At 44.2% G+C, this 18,363-nt stretch overlaps 1 protein-coding gene across 5 annotated transcripts in view; it reads left to right on the top strand.

Moving 5' to 3' along the window:
* The window catches only part of Prpsap2 (phosphoribosyl pyrophosphate synthetase associated protein 2), a 34,803-nt gene extending 17,259 nt beyond the window's left edge, over nt 1–17,544 (top strand). For 4 of the 5 annotated variants that reach the window (XM_036195768.1, XM_036195767.1, XM_036195765.1 and 1 more), the window contains 6 exons: nt 47–162; nt 2,905–2,960; nt 10,118–10,266; nt 12,930–13,000; nt 15,691–15,837; nt 16,899–17,544. In XM_036195768.1, the coding sequence (XP_036051661.1) occupies nt 47–162; nt 2,905–2,960; nt 10,118–10,266; nt 12,930–13,000; nt 15,691–15,837; nt 16,899–17,057 (698 nt within the window). In that variant the 3' untranslated portion in view covers nt 17,058–17,544. The remainder of the gene's footprint in view (nt 1–46; nt 163–2,904; nt 2,961–10,117; nt 10,267–12,929; nt 13,001–15,690; nt 15,838–16,898) is intronic. The other variant, XM_036195769.1, reaches the window with a different exon arrangement.
* Nucleotides 17,545–18,363: the final 819 nt, after the last annotated feature.

Below are 18,363 nucleotides of genomic sequence, written 5' to 3'. Positions count from 1 at the left end.
GTTACAGTAGTCCCATACTGTTGACATGTTTGGCTTATGTTTGAAGGTCTGACTCACCTCATCACTATGGATTTACACCAGAAGGAAATTCAGGGCTTCTTCAACATTCCAGTGGATAATTTAAGAGCATCCCCCTTCCTCTTACAGTATATTCAAGAAGAGGTAAGCTAGATCTAATTTTTTATGTTAATATTCTGGGATGATATAGTTCTGTAGTATGTCTCATATCAGTATTGTTTTGTTTTTTTTTTTTTTTTTTTTTTTTGCACTTAGCTCTTTTGTTTTGTTTTTTGAGACAGGGTTTCTCTGTGTAGTTTTGGTGCCTGTCCTAGAACTCACTTTGGAGACCAGGCTAGCCTTGAACTCACAGAGATCCACCTGCTTCTGCCTCCTGAGTGCTAGGATTAAAGGCGTGTGCCACCACTGCCCGGCTAGCTCTTTTTTTTTTTAAATCAAATTTTTATATTTGATTACCCAGGCTGATCTTGAACTCTGGGGATTAAGTAATCCTTCTGTCTCAACCTCTTAAGTATTCACATTGTACCTGGCCATAACTTCCTAATTTTGTCAGGTTGGCACTTATGTGTAGGCCAGGTTGGGGTTACTGCACTTGTTGGCCTAACATTTGCATACAGCATTCTGGGGGAATTGGCGCTCTCCTCCCAGACTTGTTCCTCATTAGCTTCTTTCTCCCGGTTAGCCAGCTCCTGGGCTGTTGATTTGGACTAGTAGTTCTTCCTCCTAGGTTTCTTCTTGGTTCTTTCTAGGTTCTTTCTCATCAAACCTTGATCTTTCTTTATAAGATTTCCTGTTTTGCCTTCTGAAGAGACAATCAGTCTTTTTATTAGAGTCCTTTGGTTTTACTAATGACTTTGTTGGCTGTTATACTGTCTCTTGGAAGGGTATGATGGTATTTAATGAGGCAAGGAAGTACATGAGACAGTTCGGAAAGCCTTCTGGCTAAAATAGTGCTTAAATGAATACGTTTCTCTGCTTTCTTGCCTGAGAATGGTGGGTGGGTGAGTCTTTCCTCTAATGCCAATCCAGTCAGCATTTTTGTTCATTTACTGTGTACTTGCTGTTTAGCAAGGCTTTGGATGTGTTAAGATTCACGGTGTTGGAGTAAGAGAGATGGTTTAGCTGGTAAGAGCACTGGATGCTCTTCCAGAGAACCAGTTCTCAGCATCCATAAAGGTGGTTCACAACAGTACCTCCAGTTCCAAGGCATCCAGTTCTTTTCTGGCCTCTGCAGTACCAGGCATAACAGTTCATAGACATATATGTAGGGGGAAAATTGCCATGTTATTGTGAGGAAACAGCATTGGGAATGGTCTTCAGCAGAACAGTGGCACTTAATGAGTTGGTTTGTGTTTTAAGAATATAGTTAGAAAATACTACCAAGATGAAATCAGAAACAGCAAACTGATGCTCAGCTTAAAATTGATTCCATTCTGTGTATATGAATACATTTGTTTGTTTGCTGACAAATCTTACTATGTTGACCAAGCTGTTCTCAACTCACAGAGGTCATCCTGGCTCTGCCCACTGAACACTAGGATTAAAGGTGCCACCACACCTGTCTGTTGCTTTGTTTGTTTGTTTAAAGATGATCTTATCGTTTGTTTGTTTGTTTGTTTTCGAGACGGGGTTTCTCTGTAGCTTTGGAGCCTGTCCTGGACTATCTCTGTAGACCAGGCTGGCCTCGAACTCACAGAGAGCCACCTGTCTCTGCCTCCTGAGTGCTGGGATTACAGGCGTGTGCCGCCGCCGCCACCACCGCCACCACCACCACCACCACCACCACCACCACCACCCCCGGCTCATTTTTTTAAAGTATCACTCGGCTGACTGTCCTTGGCTTTCCTCAGCATGGAGTGGCTACAGTGTGTTTATCACTGTTTAAACCACAATATTTTAGAATATGACATGAGCTTGGATTCGGGCTCAGTGAATATCATCCTTGCATTGTGAAATTACATTCAATGTGGGATTCATGAGAAGACTATTTATTGAGGCAGGATCACACCATGTAGCTCTTAAACCAGCCTCCTAGGTAATTGGGACTACAGGCACATACCACCACACCTAGTTTGCTTCTGTTAATCTTTTATTTTGTTTTGTTTTAGGGTATGTGTGTGAAGTATGCAATAGTGTATATGCACATCTTGGTGTGGATGCACATGTGTGGAGGCCAGAGGTCAGTGTTCAGTGCCTTCCTCAATTCACCTTGCTTTTTGAGGGCCTCTCACTGAACACGGACTTGATTGATTAGCTAGATTGGCTGGCCAGGGTGCTTTAGAGATCTGCCTGACTCCACTCTTTATTCCCCGACTCCCAGTGCTTGGGTTATAAACACAGGCTGCCATTCCCAGCTTTTCTCTGGGTGCTGGGGTGCCAAGCTCGACTCATCATGCTTGTATAACGTTTACTGACTGAGCCACTTCTCCATTCTCTGTTAACTTTTTTTTTTTTTTTTAATTTTATTTATTTATATTTTCTTATGTATGAGTGTTCTGCATGTATACCTGCACACCAGAAGAGGGCATCAGATCTTATTGTAGATGGTTGTGAGCCACCATGTGGGTGCTGGGAATTGAACTCAGGACCTCTGGAAGAACAGCCAGTGTTCTTAACCCCTGAACCATCTCTCTAGCCCCTTCTGTTAACTTTTTAAGAGCACATGTTACTACATTACTGGGTTTTTATATATAGGTAAATTCATATTGAGAACATTTTCACCTTTGTTTCCCAAAGGGAGATTTTACTTTTAACTTTTTCTTTTTTGGTGAAACTTCTATATGACCAGATGACAATTTCAGGTCTCTTGGAATGTTCATGTTTGTTGCTTGTTGGAATAGCCTCTTTGAGACAAGGTAGTGATCCCTGGCTTCTTGTCTGCCACAGATCCCGGATTATAGGAACGCAGTCATCGTGGCCAAGTCTCCAGCCTCAGCCAAAAGGTAGGTGGGACTGCATGGTCTCTTGCCATGGCTTTAGGGTGTTCATTGACCCCCATTGTCTAAGTTAGGCTGCAGTGGTTCTCCTGACCCCTTGTTTTTCTTTCCATGGGTTAATTTAGTATTATCCTGCCGCCTCTACCTGTTAAGTAGGTATTTTACTGTCTGTCAGTCATATTTCTTAACCAAAGTCATCCCATCTGAGGAGTCCTGACCTAGTGCTTCTACTCTTAATCTCTAGATCTGTCATCAGTCCTGTTTGAGGGATTTGGTAAGATGTCTCAGAAGGGAAAGGCATTTGCTGCCAAGTCTGATACTGAACCTGAGTTCAGTCCCTGGTGCCATATGGTGTGAAGAGAGAACCAACTCCCATTGGTTGTTCTCTGACCTTCATTCACCCTCAACTCATTTTAAATAAATAAATGTTTTGTTTTGTTTTTTTCTGAGAGGGTAACAGCTCTGGCTGTCCCGGCACTCACAGAGATCCACCTGCCTCTGCCTCCCTAATGCTGAGATTAAAGGCGTGTAACACCATGCCTGGCAATAAATGTAATTTTTAAAAATCTTACTTAACCTACCTTGTTTAATGCCTCATCTTCAAAGAACTCAGTGGCTTGTAAGCAGACTTGTATCCAGCTGACGGGCCACATGTTTATGTGTGTGGAAAAGTGACATTTACAAGATAGAAGCACCCTAAGGCAGCTGGGAATCTATAGCGCAAGCTAGGTTTTGCTAAAAGTATCTAGTTTGGTGATAAACTACTGCAAACTGATTTTAGTTGAAAGGTTTTCCACATACTAACCACTGATACTTTCTAGAAAAACCCCTGCACCAGAGAGGGAAAGCACAGAATCACGCAGGGTTCAGACTCTTTAATCATTATTCTCCAAGAAGAAGAAACTAAAGTCATTTCTAGTCAAATACTGTGGTTTGCTGGATCTCTAAAGTATGAAGGACCAGGGACTCTCATTGGGATGGAAGGATGACACTTTTTTCCATGGAACTTATGCACATCCACCTATCTTTTTTGAGACAGGAACTCACTTTGTAGACAAGGCTGGCCTCAAACTCACAGAGTTCCTTCTTCCTCTGTGTAGATGAACAGTCTTATTAAATAAGAAACACAGCCAATTGCAGAGTTAAAAGCCCAAGAGATCAGAGTAATAACTAAGAGCTAAAAACCTTTTCTTACCCTCACTGCTGTTGCTGTCCTTCCCCTCAGCAAAGAGGCCTATTTCCTGTGTGTCTGTCCTTTTATTGACTTTCTGTTCTGCCTTCTCATTGGTTGTAAACCCAACCACTTGACCTCATCACTGCCTGTCTATCCAGGCCTCCAGGTCTTCTATGGTTGGTATTGAGATTAAAGGCGTGTATCTCCATGTTGGCTGTATCCTGGAACACACAGAGATCCACCTAGCTCTGCCTCCCAAGTGCCAGGATTAAAGGTGTGCACCACTGCCCAGCTTTTGTTATGGTTTGCTATTAGCTCTGACCCCCAGGCAACTTTATTTATTAACATACAAATAAAATCACATTTCAGTACAAATAAAATATCACCATACCTCTGTCTCCAAGTGCTAGGACTAAAGATATGTGCTACCACACCCAGCTCTCCACCTATTTTTTTTTTTTTAAGATTTATTTTATTTTATGTATATGAATGTTTTGTCTGCATGTGTCTGTGTCTACCACCACATGCATGTCTGATGTCCATGAAGGCCAGAAGAGGCTATCTGATCCCCTGGAACTGGGGTTGTAGCTGATTGTGAACCTCTCTGTTTGCTGGCAACTGAAGCTGGATCCTCTGCAAAGGCAGCAAGTGCCATTTATTGATGAACCATTTCTCCAGCCCTGCTCCATGATCTTTAAATCATCTCTATATAGTTCCTGATACAGTGTGATAAATAGGTCTTTTTGCTGAAACAAGGCAAGAACCAAAGTGTATCCATATTCAGTGCAGAGGCAAGCAGTTTTCTGTATGCTTGCAATTTCTGAATTTCAAAAAGTTGAATCCATAATGCACACGCTGAGAGTCTGGAAGGACTGAAGTCTTTTCACAGTTCATAGCTTTTAGAGTGCATTTACAGTTATGTACACCTGTCACCTGTCACTGCTTGGAAGACTTTATCATAGAAAAATCACCCTGTGGTCATTAAGTAATCACCCCATCCTTCTCGTACTGCCCCTGGGCACACACTCACATCTGTCTGCTTTTGTGGATTTGCAGTCACAAGTAAATGACCTATGGCATGCTTTCTTCATCCAGCACCATATCCTGGAGGTTCATCCATGTATGTTGTGTGGTGTTTATGACAGCCTAAACCCTTGTTCAGGCGGGTATGTTGTGTGGTGTTTATGACAGCCTAAACCCTTGTTCAGGCGGGTCTGCCGGGCCTCTCCAGTGGCTGCTGGGACAGTGGCTACCAGCTGAAGTGATGTCAAACAGCTTTTTAATTAATTATTGCTACTGTTATTTAGTGTTGGGAATGGAACTCATTGTCAGACATGTCAAAAAATGATCTGCCACTGAGCCACATCCTAGTCCTAATACCAAATCATAAAATGGGGGTATTTGGTAATTCTTAATAAAATATGCTCTCCTTTTTTCTGAGCTCTGACAGACAGACACATACAGATCACCTTTTATATTTAACTGTGTTGTACAGCCCTGCTCCTATGAAAGTTTTTCCTAAGAAATGTGAATTCATTTCTTGATAGGACCAAGCCAGTAGATGGCTTACTTAGTGTCCTGACCAGCGGGATCTTCAGCAGAGACCCTAGAAGGGGGAATGGTGAATGAAAGGGACAAGAGACACAAAGAATTGACAGTAAGACAGTATTCTGATCAACTGCAAAATTTTATTTTTCTCAGGTGGGTTTTATAGTAAGCAGACCAGGAAACTATCTTTGGGAAAAGATCAGGGGACTGTTGAGTTGCCAAGCAACCCAACCAAGCAACCTAACCACAAAACATTGTTACTAATGGTCACTGTAGCAGAAAGATAAGGAAATGTTGTTATTTTCTAATAACTCAAGACTTGTCCAGGCATGTCAAAAGTTTCTGGTTAGTAGCTCAATATTGAACAACAGAAACTTAACTCAGGCAGGCAATATGTCGTGGCTCTTAAAATTGTCCTTGGCAACTTAGGTGCGTTTAAGAAGTGTTAGTGTCACAGGACAGTTAAGGTGCACGTGCTATAGTAATGTCAACTTCCTACTGAAAGAGGCATTGTGTCTATAAAAATGCACCTTGACGGTGGCTGAGCGTGAGTAGGTTTCCTGGAGTGATTCCTCACATTCTGACAGCACTTCCTCAGTTGTGGAGCAGGTGAGAATGCTGCACTGGTGAGGTCTCTGCCACCCCACCCCACCCGCAGGAAACTTTTCCTGGCCTTGCTCTCCAGTGTCTGAGATGGTTCTGATGAGTCAGTAGAGTCTCTCCTCCGCCTTGCTTCTTCTAGCTATTTTGAGCTTGTCGATAAAGCCTGTTTTCAGTTGTTATTGGTGCTGGAAAAGCAAGACTAGAAGAAGTGTTGGGTCCTATGCACTTGATAAAATGGAAGACCAAGGTCCCACATAGGAGTCTGGCCCAGTGCGGGGTGGGTAGGTTGTGTGGCCAGGGACCTACCAAGGCAAGGTTCATAGGTGAGTGGAAGTGGGTGGGATTTGAAGGTAAAAGATAATGTGACTGTGCGGGTAATTTTTGTTTATTTGACATAAACTATAGACAGATGAGAAAAGGGAACCTCAGTTGAGGAATTCCCCCCATTAAATTGGCCTGTGGGGTTATCTGTGGGGCATTTTCTTGATTAATGTGAGAGAGTTTAGTCGATTGTGGGTGGTGTCTCTACTATGTGAATAGTCCTGAGTTGTATAAGCAAGTGGGCTAAGCAAGCTACAAGGAGCAAGCTAGTAAAGAGCACTCCTCTGAGGTCTCTGCTCCAGTTCCTGTCTTGGCTTCCCTCAGTGGTGGACTGTGATCAGGAAGTGTTAGCCAAATAAATCCTTTCCTCCCCAAGTTGCTTCACTCATGGACTTTATCTCCACAGAAAGCAAAGGAGGACAGTGACATACCATGGAACTGATTAGTTAGAAGAAAGCCGAAGTGGCTGTGTTAACACCTGACAAACCAGAGCAGTGAACTTCCCAGGAATAAAGAAGGGAGGCAGAGGCAGGTAGATCTCAGTAAGTTCGAGACCAGCCTGGTCTATAAAGAGAGTTCCAGGACAGCCAGGACTGTTTCACAGAGAAACCCTGTCTTGAAAAACCAAAAGAAAAGAAAAGGGGGCTGGAGAGATGGCTCTGTGGTTAAGAGCACTGGCTGTTCTTCCAGAGTTCCTGAGTTCAATTCCCAGCAACCAACCACAAGTTGGCTCACAACCATCTGTAATGAGATCTGGCTCCCTCTTCTGGCCTACCGGCATACATGCAGGCAGAACACTGTACCCATAATAAACAAAATAAATCTTTAAGAAAAGGTCACTTCGGGGTTGGGGATTTAGCTCAGTGGTAGAGCGCTTGCTAGGTCCTGGCGGTCCTCAGCCCTAGAAAATAAAAATAAAAAAAGAAAAGGTCACTCCCCCCCCCCCAATGTGTTTCTTGGAATGGTTCCCACTCATCTTGAATCAGGTGTTTCCAGTGCTGTTTCCTCCTGGAGGAGCATCCTTCGTCAGCCGTGCTTTTCTACCTGTGGGCCGACAGGATATTGAAGTAGCCAACACACAAGACTACCTTTGTACGTGGCTAAAGACTGGTGATTTTACAGCGTCCATGGAATAGGAATTGGGGCTCAGCACCAGATGCTTTTACTTGTGTTTCCTCTTCTCCTCTTCTGGAGAGGGATGAAGGAAACCTTTTGTAAGAGGCATGTTCTCGTAGGGAGGTTGTCACCATCAGAAAGGAAAAAGGCCACTTCTTCAGGAAGGTGTGGTAATTATGAACTAAGTAGCAGGGTTTCTTGTCAAAATACAGTAACTGTAAGGAGAAATCGGTATGTCCTCTGGGGTGGCTGGCAGTCTCACCCCTCCTTTGTCAGCAGTCAGTAGAACAGACAGAGCATCAGGAAGGCTGCTAAGCACCCGCTCAGCCAGGGACTCCACCTGGACATTGTGTGCGGTAAAGCAAGTCTGAGTTTAAAGTTATTTAAGCTGGAACCAGAGAGATGGCTCAGCAGTAAAGAGCACTGGCTGCTCTTCCAGAGGACCTGGTTTTTATTCACAGCACCACGTGAAAGCTCCCAACAATCCTCTGCTGGCCTTTGTGAGCACCGAGCACACATGTGTACATGCATACTTGTAGACAAAATGGGCATACATGTAAAATTAAATAAATGAAGAAGTGGCTAAGAACCGTCCCTAACTCCAGTTCCAGGAATCCAACGCCCTCTTCTGGCCTCTCAGGCACTGCATACACATAGTGTACAGACATACGTGCAGGCAGAAACAAAACGTGTTTTTGTTAATGATTAAGTCATACAAACTATCCATTCTTTTTTTTTTTTTTGGACAGGGTCTTTTTCTGTAGCCCACACTGGCCTTGAATTTAAAGCCTTCCTCCTCCTCTAGCCTCCAGGCTGAGATTATGCCCATGAGCCACCACACCCAGTGGGGTCCAGATTTTAATGGTGAATTTTGTCACACATTTATAGACATTTCCAGAAAAGTAATCAATGTTCAGTAGATGTTTTCACCTCATTTTGAGGCTTTGTCACTGATAGCTGATCCCAGTGACCATAGAGGGAAAGTTCTAAAACACTGAATTAACAGTGTACAAAAGATGAACACATCATGCTCTTGGAGCTTGTCCCAGGATCCTGAGGTTTGGTGTGGCAGCTTTTAAAGGTCTGTAAATGTCAGTCACCATGTTAAAAGAACAAAAAAAAAGAGAAGCCACATAATTATCTCAGACTTGAAGATTTGACAATCTAGCTTAAGCAAACTAAGAAAAGAAGGGAACTTTTTCATCAGAGAACGATCTGTAAAAACGTAGAGCTGACACCTCAGTGGTGAAAATTGATGGTGCCCCCAAGTTCTAGAAGAAGACAGCAGTGTCTGTTCTTGCACTTACACACATCTGGCACTGAGGTTCTGTATTGCAGAGTTAAGAACAGTGAGAATGTGTGTATGGATGCAAGGGTGACTTGATCACTTATATTAGAGATCTGATGGACTTTGGAAAAATGCTGTTAGAACTAACACAGTCACTTAGTAAACTTGTAAGATTAAAGGTCCATATGTACTGGGACACACCTTTCATCTCAGCACTTGGGAGACAGAGGCAGGAGGATCTCTCTTGAGTTTCAGAATAGCCTGGTCTACATAGTGAGACAGTGTCTCAAATCTAGCACCCATGTCAAGTGGCTCACAACCAGGTACTCAAAGAGAATAGTTCCAGGGGTCCAGCACTCTTCCAACCTCCATAGGCAACTGCACTCATGTGCATATACCCACAATATACACATCTGAATATATACACATCTGTACATATAATTAAAAGTAAAATAAAAATCCTTAATAAAAAATTTAAATGAGGGAATGGAAGTAACTCAATTTCCCAATAATAAGTAAATAGATAAGCAGCAATATAAAGGTCTCTCAGAGGTTGTGAAGTTGTGTGCTTGGAGTATGTAGTTTCTTGTGTTCTCATTGCGCCTTCATAAACTTTCAAAAATTAATGTGTAATACTTTGATGGGTGTTTAATGGACCTTGTTTCATATGATTGATTCTCAGAGAAGTCTGGCAGATAGTATTAGCAGTTGCAAAAGAGGAAACTTGAGGCTGCAAAAAGGTTCCTTAACACTAGGTTCTCATTGGCTGGTGGCAGCAGCTCATTTGTGGGCTCTACACTCAGTCTTCCTGAGTCTTAAGTGGTCATTCTCTTTTGGGTTTTTGTTTGTTTGGTTTGGGTTTTTGTTTTGTTTTGTTGTTGTTGCTGTTATTTTTCGAGACAGGGTTTCTCTATGTAGCTTTGCACCTTTTCTCACAGAGATCTGCCTGCCTCTGCCTCCCAGGTGCTGGGATTAAAGGCGTGCGCCACCACCACCTGGCTTTTCTTTTGTAATTACTCCTTTGGGAGAAACATTTTGCTTATGTCCTTTGCCCAGACATTAGCAGGCCAAGGTCCTGTGTGGTTTTTTATTTCTGTCTGCTGTTCTTTGCAGGGCACAATCTTTCGCAGAGCGTCTGCGACTGGGAATTGCAGTGATCCATGGAGAAGCACAGGATGCTGAGTCTGACTTGGTGGATGGTCGGCACTCCCCACCCATGGTCAGGAGTGTAGCTGCTATCCACCCCAGCCTAGAGATCCCAAGTAAGTGTCCACAGGGATCTTTTTGCCACTTTTCTCTGAGCTGCTTGAATTTGTGGAGGGAATATTTTAGTATAAATTCTTTTTTTAATTACTATTAGTTTTTGTTTTGTTTTGTTTTGTTTTGTGGTTTTTCGAGACAGGCTTTCTCTGTAGTTTTGGAGGTTGTCCTGGAACTCGCTTTGTAGACCAGGCTGGCCTCCAACTCACAGAGATCCACCTGCCTCTGCCTCCCAAGTGCTGGGATTACAGGCGTGCGCCACCACTGCCAGGCCCTCTTAACTCTTTGAGTTGGCAAAAACTGATAATACTCTTCCTGGTTGAATTATGGTAGCCAATAGCCTTTGATTGAGGGAGCCCAAATTTCGAGAAGACTAGGAAAAGATTCAGCTCTTCAGACTCAGGTGCGGTACATCAGGGAGCTGCACTGGTCTGTTCAGGGCATGCTGGCATAGGCAGGAGGCTTCTTTATTCACAGAACTGTTCAATCTTACTTTATATCACATGCAAAGTGCTGGCCAGGTTTATGTGTTTAGCATAGGATAGGGCCTGGCCAATTATTAGTAATTATTTCTAAGTATTTTTTCTTTCGAATGCATGTCTGCACAACTACCTGCAGCCCTCTAAATACTCAAAACTGCTTAGAACAAAAGAAAACCTAGAATGTCAGTAAATAAAGTCAGAACAAGACCTGTCTGTCTTGCTAAGTAGTCTGCTGTAATAAGATGCATTGCTCAAGGCTCAGGAGGCTGGGACATCCTCGATGAAGATGCCATCAGCTCCTCACGGATCCAGCCTTCCACAGTAGAAGTCTCTCTCAAGCTTTTGCCAGGACACTAAACCCATCACCATGACAGAACTTTAAACACCATCTCATACAGAGATGGGTGAGACTCAGAGTGTCATTCTGAAGCAGTTTTTCCTCTAGCTTTAACCTGCCCCCTTTGGCCTGTTGATTAAGTATGTGCTTCCAGAATACAAAGTGGAATAGACACAAGAATAGACAGACAAGCAGTGACAGGTCCTGGCCTGGTCCAAAGCCTCACAGCAGTACCAGTCTGTGGTCTTGGATCCTAACCCCACAGCTCATTAGGCATTATCCTAGTGGGACCCTTGCGACCATCCTTTGAGATTTAAGAGGAGAGTGCCGCTGTCCAGAGATACTATTGTGACTTATCATCTGTGCCTTCTGGAGAACAGGGGCAGTGAGGGAGCCCTGACCGGAATGGAGGAGCAAAGCCAGGAAGCCTCCAGTCCTGGTGTGTCACTGTCACAGAGTAGATGTCTGTTCGGTAGAAATTTAGGCTGTGCCTGTCATTTTTGTGTGTGCTGCTGTTGTGTGCATTCATGGCTGAGTTCCCCTATGGACATAAGGTTGCCTTTTTTTTTTTTTTTTTTTTCCTGAGACAGGGTTTCTCCGTGTAGCTTTGTGCTTTTCCTGGAACTCACTCTGTAGACCAGGCTGGCCTTGAACTCACAGAGGTCCACCTGGCTCTGCCTCCCAAGTGCTGGGATTAAAGGCATGTGCCATCACTGCCCACCTAAGGTTGCCTTTCTTTTGGCTGTATACCTAGGAGCTGCTTGCCCACCTGGTGATCCTGTTTAACTTTTGAAACACTGCCTGTTTTGCACAGCAGATGTACCGGTGCATCGCTTTTTAAAAAGACTCATTTATCTTTACGTGCATGAATATTTTGCATGTGTGTATGTATGTGTACCACATGCAGGCCTGTTAACCACAAAGGCCAGAAGAGGGCATCTGATTTCCTGGAACTGGAGTTAACAGGAGATTGTGAACTGCCATGTAGATGCTGGGAACAGAAACCATGTCTTCTGGAAAACAGCCAGTGCTGTTAACTGCAGCCACCAGTTGTACCGTTCAGAACATTCAGAATCAGAAATACAGAAGGGCTCCAATCTCTCCAAAATTAAAATTTCTTAAAAAGTTAGCCATCCTGTGGGTGTGAATGGCATTTTGCTATGGTTGTGTGTCTTTCTTTTTTTTCTGGAGCTGAGGACCTAATAATGTCAGGTAGTGTTTGTGTGGTTGTAGGCTGTTTGAGAAATGTCTATTCACATCTTTTGCCAATTTTTTAATTGGTTTATCTTTTGTTGTCAAGTTAAAGGATACCAGGCTTTCACCAGAGAGACAGTATTTACATACTATGTCATCCTGGGAGTTCTCTCTTCTGTCTTGATAGTGTCCTTTGGTATATAAAGAATTTAATGAAGTCTAATTTATATTTTCATTTGTTGTTTGGTATTTGATTTTTGTTTTGTTTGTTTTTTCGAGACAGGGTTTCTCTGTGTAGTTTCGGTGCCTGTCTTGGATGTCGCTCTGTAGACCAGGCTGGCCTTGAACTCACAAAGATCCACCTGGCTCTGCCTTCCTGTAGTGCTGGGATTAAAGGCTTGTGCCACCACTGCCTGGCTTGTTTTTGTTTTTTGAGATAAGGTTCTCTGTGTAGCCAGCCCCTGGCCGTCCTGGAACTCTCTCTGTAGACCAGGCTGTCCTCGAACTCAGAGATATACCTGCCTCTGCCTCCTGAGTGCTGGGATCAAAGGCGTGTGTCACCATGACCAGTGACATTAACTATTTAAAATCTTTTAAGTCTTTGTTCTACCTTTGAGCATAGGCACTGAGGTGTGTGTTTCATTCTGATCAGTGCTGATTCCTAAAGAAAAACCCCCAATCACGGTTGTTGGTGATGTCGGAGGAAGGATTGCCATCATTGTGGTACGTGGTTCTCTTTTATTGTTACTACCATCTCTCTGTAGACTTACTTGTAATAGTGTCCATAAGACCAGGGGAGGGGGGCCCCCCGCGGTGGGTTGGCCAGGTAAGTATCATGTCTGTCAGTATTTTGTGCTATATTTTAATTTTGGCCCCAAACAGAAAAATGGTAATAGTTTAGGAAAAAAACACAGGAGCTGGGTTGTGGTGGTGCACATCTTTAATTCCAGCACTTGGGAGGCTAAGGCAGGAGGATCTCTTGAGTTCAAGGCCAGCCTAGTCTACAGAGTGAGTTCCAGGACATCCAGAGCTACACAGAGAAACCCTGTCAAGAAAGAAGTGGGGAGGGGGCAGTATCTATGGTAGAGCTGTTTATTTCCATGTTTTAGGAAGTTGTTATTTTTATGGTTAAAGTAAGGGACCGGGTTGATTAAAGTTTTAAACACGGATGGGCAGTAAGGGTTGTGGTTCATAGGCCTTGGGTTTGGTCCCTAACCCCAAACTCACACGCATTATTCCATACATGCGTACTAAATGGTACACTGCAGAATGGCTCAGACAGCTGCAGCTCACTGCTCCCCTGAGCAGAGAGCATGGGGCCAGGGGCCAAGAGCCTTCCTAGGCTTTCCCCGGTCTCCTCTCCCACCAGAGGCTCTCATTAGCCTGAGAGACTTCCATTCGTGGCATTGCTGAATTTACAGTCTACCAAGAGTGCTGTTTCTACATGTAAACAACGTGGGCACTAGGGCTGGAGAGATTGATCAGTGATTAAAAGCATTTACTATTCCTACAGAGGACCTGGGTTTGGTTCCCAGCACCCACAGCAGCTTACAGTTGTCTGTAACTCTAGTTCTAGGGGATCCAATACACACAGGCAAAACACTCATATACATTTTAAGAAACAAAGACTTGAGTGTTTATATAAATAGTATATGTGTGCACGTGGAGACTTTTGATCCATGCTGTGGTTGATCTACCTAGTGGTGCTCTAGTCTTCACTGCTAGGTGGTGTATTACAGTACAACACAGCTAATGCGTCTGTTCTCCACGTTGGACAGTTTTCTTTTTTCCCTTATATTTATCCATGAGTGTGTGTATGTAGACATATGTGCATGTAGACCAGGCTGGCCTCCAGCTCACAGAGATCCACCTGCCTCTGCCTCCCCAGTGCTGGGATTTATTTATTTATTATGGATACAATATTCTGCCTGCATGTGTCCCTGCAGGGCACCAGATCTCATTACAAGTGGTTTTGAGCCACCATGTGGTTGCTGGGAATTGAACTCAAGACTTCTGGAAGAGCAGTCAATACTCTTAACCACTGAGCCATCTCTCCAGCCCCACATTTTCTTACTTAGTGATTGATGGATGAGGCCCAGCCCATGGTGGGTGGTGCCATCCCTGGGCTAGTGGTCCTTCGTTCTATAAGAAAGCAGGCTGAGCAGACCATGAGGAGCAAGCCAGTAAGCACTACCCCTCCATGGCCTCTGCATCAGCTTTTGCCTCCAGGTTTCTACCTTGACTCCCTCAGTGATGGACTGTGTTGTGGAATTGTAAATTGAAATAAACCCTTTCCTTCTCAAGTTGCTTTTGATCATGGTGTTTTATCACAATAGTAGAAACCCTCACTAACACACACTATCTTGCTGAACTATAGTTCAGTAATACATGCATGCTATGGCTTACACACCCACACAGTATACACACAAATACAGGAGTAAATAAACGAAGAAATGTAATACAAAAGAACTGTCAAGCAGACTGACATCCATTTCACTTTTTAAAATATTTTTTCTAAAGACAGGGTCCTGAAACTCACTCTGTAGATCAGGCTAGCTTTGAAAATTGAGATTTGATCTGCCTACCTCTGCCTCTGAGTGCTGGGATTAAAGGTATGCCAGCATGCCCGGCTTTCATTATACTATTTTTTGGTTTTACGAGACAGGGTTTCTCTGTGTAGCTTTACGCCTTTCTTGGAACTCGCTTTGGAGACCAGGCTGGCCTTGAACTCACAGAGATCCGCCTGCCTCTGCCTCCTGAGTGCTGGGGTTACAGGCGTGTGCCACCACCACCTGGCTTTCATTATACTATTTTTAATCTCCAACCTCCCCACATGATGTGGTACTCATGCACCCATGCACACACAAATAAGTAAATATAATTGAGAAGTTTTTCAAAGACATTTCTTAGCTGGGCACAGACAGTGGTATGTATGGGCTTGTATGTACTCCCAGCTACTCAGGAGACTAAGGTCCCTTGAGCCCAGGCATTCAGGACACCCTGGACAACATAATAAGATCCAGTCTCCAGACAAGCCCACCATGTCATGTTTTCCTATACAGGAAGTAAGAAAGTATAAGAAAATGCTTTAGGGAAGCCTTAGTTCCATAACTCAGAGTTGAAAGCATCCAAGAAAGCTTTCCTGTGTATTTCAAAGTCATCCCACAGGCCTCCCCACCTCCCAAAGCCTTGGGCCCGCCAGGACCAATCCTGCAAGTGGTAGGTGCTGTGCAGGTGACTTGTGTGAGAAACCTGGAAGGTCTGTGGAGGTTCAAGGCAGGAACATGCCATCTTGATGTTGAGACTAAACTGTAGGTGCCTTAGTATGTCCTGGCTGTTCCTGTCTTTTTCCTGGTTGTCCAGTCTGTCTTTGCAAGTGTTGATGTGCCCTGTGTCCTGATTTGATTTGACAGGATGACATCATTGATGACGTGGACAGCTTTCTTGCTGCAGCAGAGACCCTGAAGGAAAGAGGCGCATATAAGATCTTTGTGATGGCAACTCACGGCTTGTTATCCTCTGATGCCCCCCGGCTGATTGAAGAGTCTGCCATTGATGAGGTAGTAGGCTGGCAGTCAGGGTAGCTGCCTGAGCCCTTAGCAAGAGAGCAGAACAAGTACAAGATCGTACTTGGTAGAAGGTGCAAGCCCAGGGTAGCCTGTGACTTAAATCTCAACAGGAGGCTTGCCGTGAGTTCAGCATCAGTCAAATGCAAAATTTGTGTTTGCATTTCACTGACACTGGAGCTTTCCCATTTGAATGAGGTATGCCCTGATTCAGTTATGATTTGCCTCCCGTAAGATTCACCACTTCAGGTGAGTGAGTGGTACAGGGATGTTTAGAATCCTCCAGTTGTATGTTGTGCGCCCAGCTGGTTTAAGAAGAAACATCCCCTGTGAACCATTACTGCGATGCCCTCTTAGTTCCCCATTGCTTTATTTCTCTACGGGTGTGCCCATGTGCCCATTTCACACTGTGGTCATCTGTGACGGTCATAGTATTTTCAAGGTGTAGTAAGTCTCCATGCCTGAAAAATGCTCTAATGGGATGTGCTACATGTTGTCTCTTCAAGTTGTTTACATATTTTACAATTAATTTTTATCTACTTTGTGTGTGTGATATATGTATGTGAATGTAGGTTCTCATGTAGAGGTCAGAGGACAACTTTGAGGAGTCAGGTCTCTCCACAGTTGTGCAGGAGAGACCCAACTCCAGCTCCACCAGCAGTGAGCAGGAGTTCCAGTTTCTCCACATATCCCCAACATTTGTCAGTGCCTTTTGGGCTGTAATTGCTCTGATGGGATTGAGGTCATCAGATCTTAAAGCTTGAGCAGCTTGTACTGATAGAAGCAGGAGCTGTAGGAAGGGACGGGTCCCCCATGGGGTAAACCCCAGAAGTTGAAGGGGACAACAGGCCCCCCTACAGGGTGACCCTCAGATGAAGCCATGACACTGGCTGGCTTTGCTCTCCATTTTCCAGGTTGGCTTTGTTCTGTGCTGTTCTTTTTGTTTTGTTTGCCATACCCAGACCTTCACACACCAAGCATACACTCCACTATGAGTCATACCCCAGCCCTGAAGCTGCTTGGCGTCTGATGCACTTGTTTCTTGTGACTCACAGGTGGTGGTCACTAACACCATCCCACATGAAATCCAGAAGCTGCAGTGCCCCAAGATCAAAACCGTGGACATCAGCATGATCCTCTCGGAAGCCATCCGCCGCATCCACAATGGAGAGTCCATGTCCTACCTTTTCAGAAACATAGGCTTAGATGACTGAACATTTCTCCTGTGGCAGAGGTGCCACGGATCAAGTGGGAAGCCCAGCATGCATGCTGGGAGGGCCATGGCTGGCCAGGTACTCCTTCCCTTTCCCTACATCCTCCTGAGTGATTCCTGTGAAGGTACCAGGACCAACTTTTTATTGTCGGTTTAGGTTTTTGTGAGTTTGGGGGGGTAATTTTTATAACAGAAAGACTTCCTCTTAAATAAAATAAGTTAAAACCTGATCATTTTTAGTGTAACCATTTTAAAAGATACACTTGAGTGAGGTTTTTAAGCTCAGCCTTTTTTTAAAGTTGCTTGATCCAAGTGTTCAAAGTTACATAATATGTATGACCTGCTATCTACTATCTACAGTCAAAAAGCTACTGTTGGTTCCCGTACATGACATTTTTAGAAGTGCTTTTATAAATGGGCATATAGAGTATGTGGCTATTTATTCTCTGCAACAAAAGAAAGAATAAAACCTCATGTTTGTTTTTTAAGCCTCTGTATGTGGACAGTTTTCTGTTTCTGGAGTAGACAGCCACTGAAGACCCCAGGCACACAGCTACTCGTGTCTCCAGCGTATAGCACTGTGTGTGGTGATGCAGCCCTCGTTCTTATGGGTCCTCAGAAGCCTGGGAATCCGACACAGAGGTGCTTAGTTGAAGCAGAAGTGGGACACAAGCTTCATCCCTGTGGCTCTGCCTTCTTCAGAGTCCAGCCAGTCCTCAAACCAAGATGCAGTAACTTATGCTGAGTGAGAGGCTTTGTGGGTGGGGCTAGTCAGTGTCAAGAACCAAGGATCATCTGTCTGTCTTAAGAATTTCAAATTGAAATTTCTCTTTTTTTTTTCCCCCAAGACAGGGTTTCTGTGTGTAGCTTTGCGCCTTTCCTGGAACTCACTTTGTAGCCCAGGCTGGCCTCGAACTCACAGAGATCGCCTGCCTCTGCCTCCCGAGTGCTGGAATTAAAGGCCTGAGCCACCACCACCCGGCCAAGATTTCTCTTTTTAAGGTTTCTTTATTTTGTGTGTGTGTGTGTGTGTGTGTGTGTGTGTGTTCATGGTTAGAAAGGGCTATGGTGCTGAGGGCCATGGGATTGCCAGAAAGGAGGACATATGCAGCGTGAGCTCCTACCCACTTCCCTCAGTAAACCTCTGCAACAGGTTTGAAATTTCAGTTTCCCAGACTTGTGCTCAGCCAGAGGCACCCTAAGCAGACTGCCTTCTCCACTTGGCAGTCAGAGGCGATGTGGACTTGAATCCTAATCCCATAACAGAAAAAAAACCAAAAACTATAGGTTGGGCATGGTGGCACATG

The sequence above is a fragment of the Onychomys torridus genome, chromosome 8 (genome assembly GCF_903995425.1).
Source record: "Onychomys torridus chromosome 8, mOncTor1.1, whole genome shotgun sequence".
Lineage (NCBI taxonomy): Eukaryota > Metazoa > Chordata > Mammalia > Rodentia > Cricetidae > Onychomys > Onychomys torridus.
This window is presented reverse-complemented; position numbering and strand designations above follow the sequence as displayed.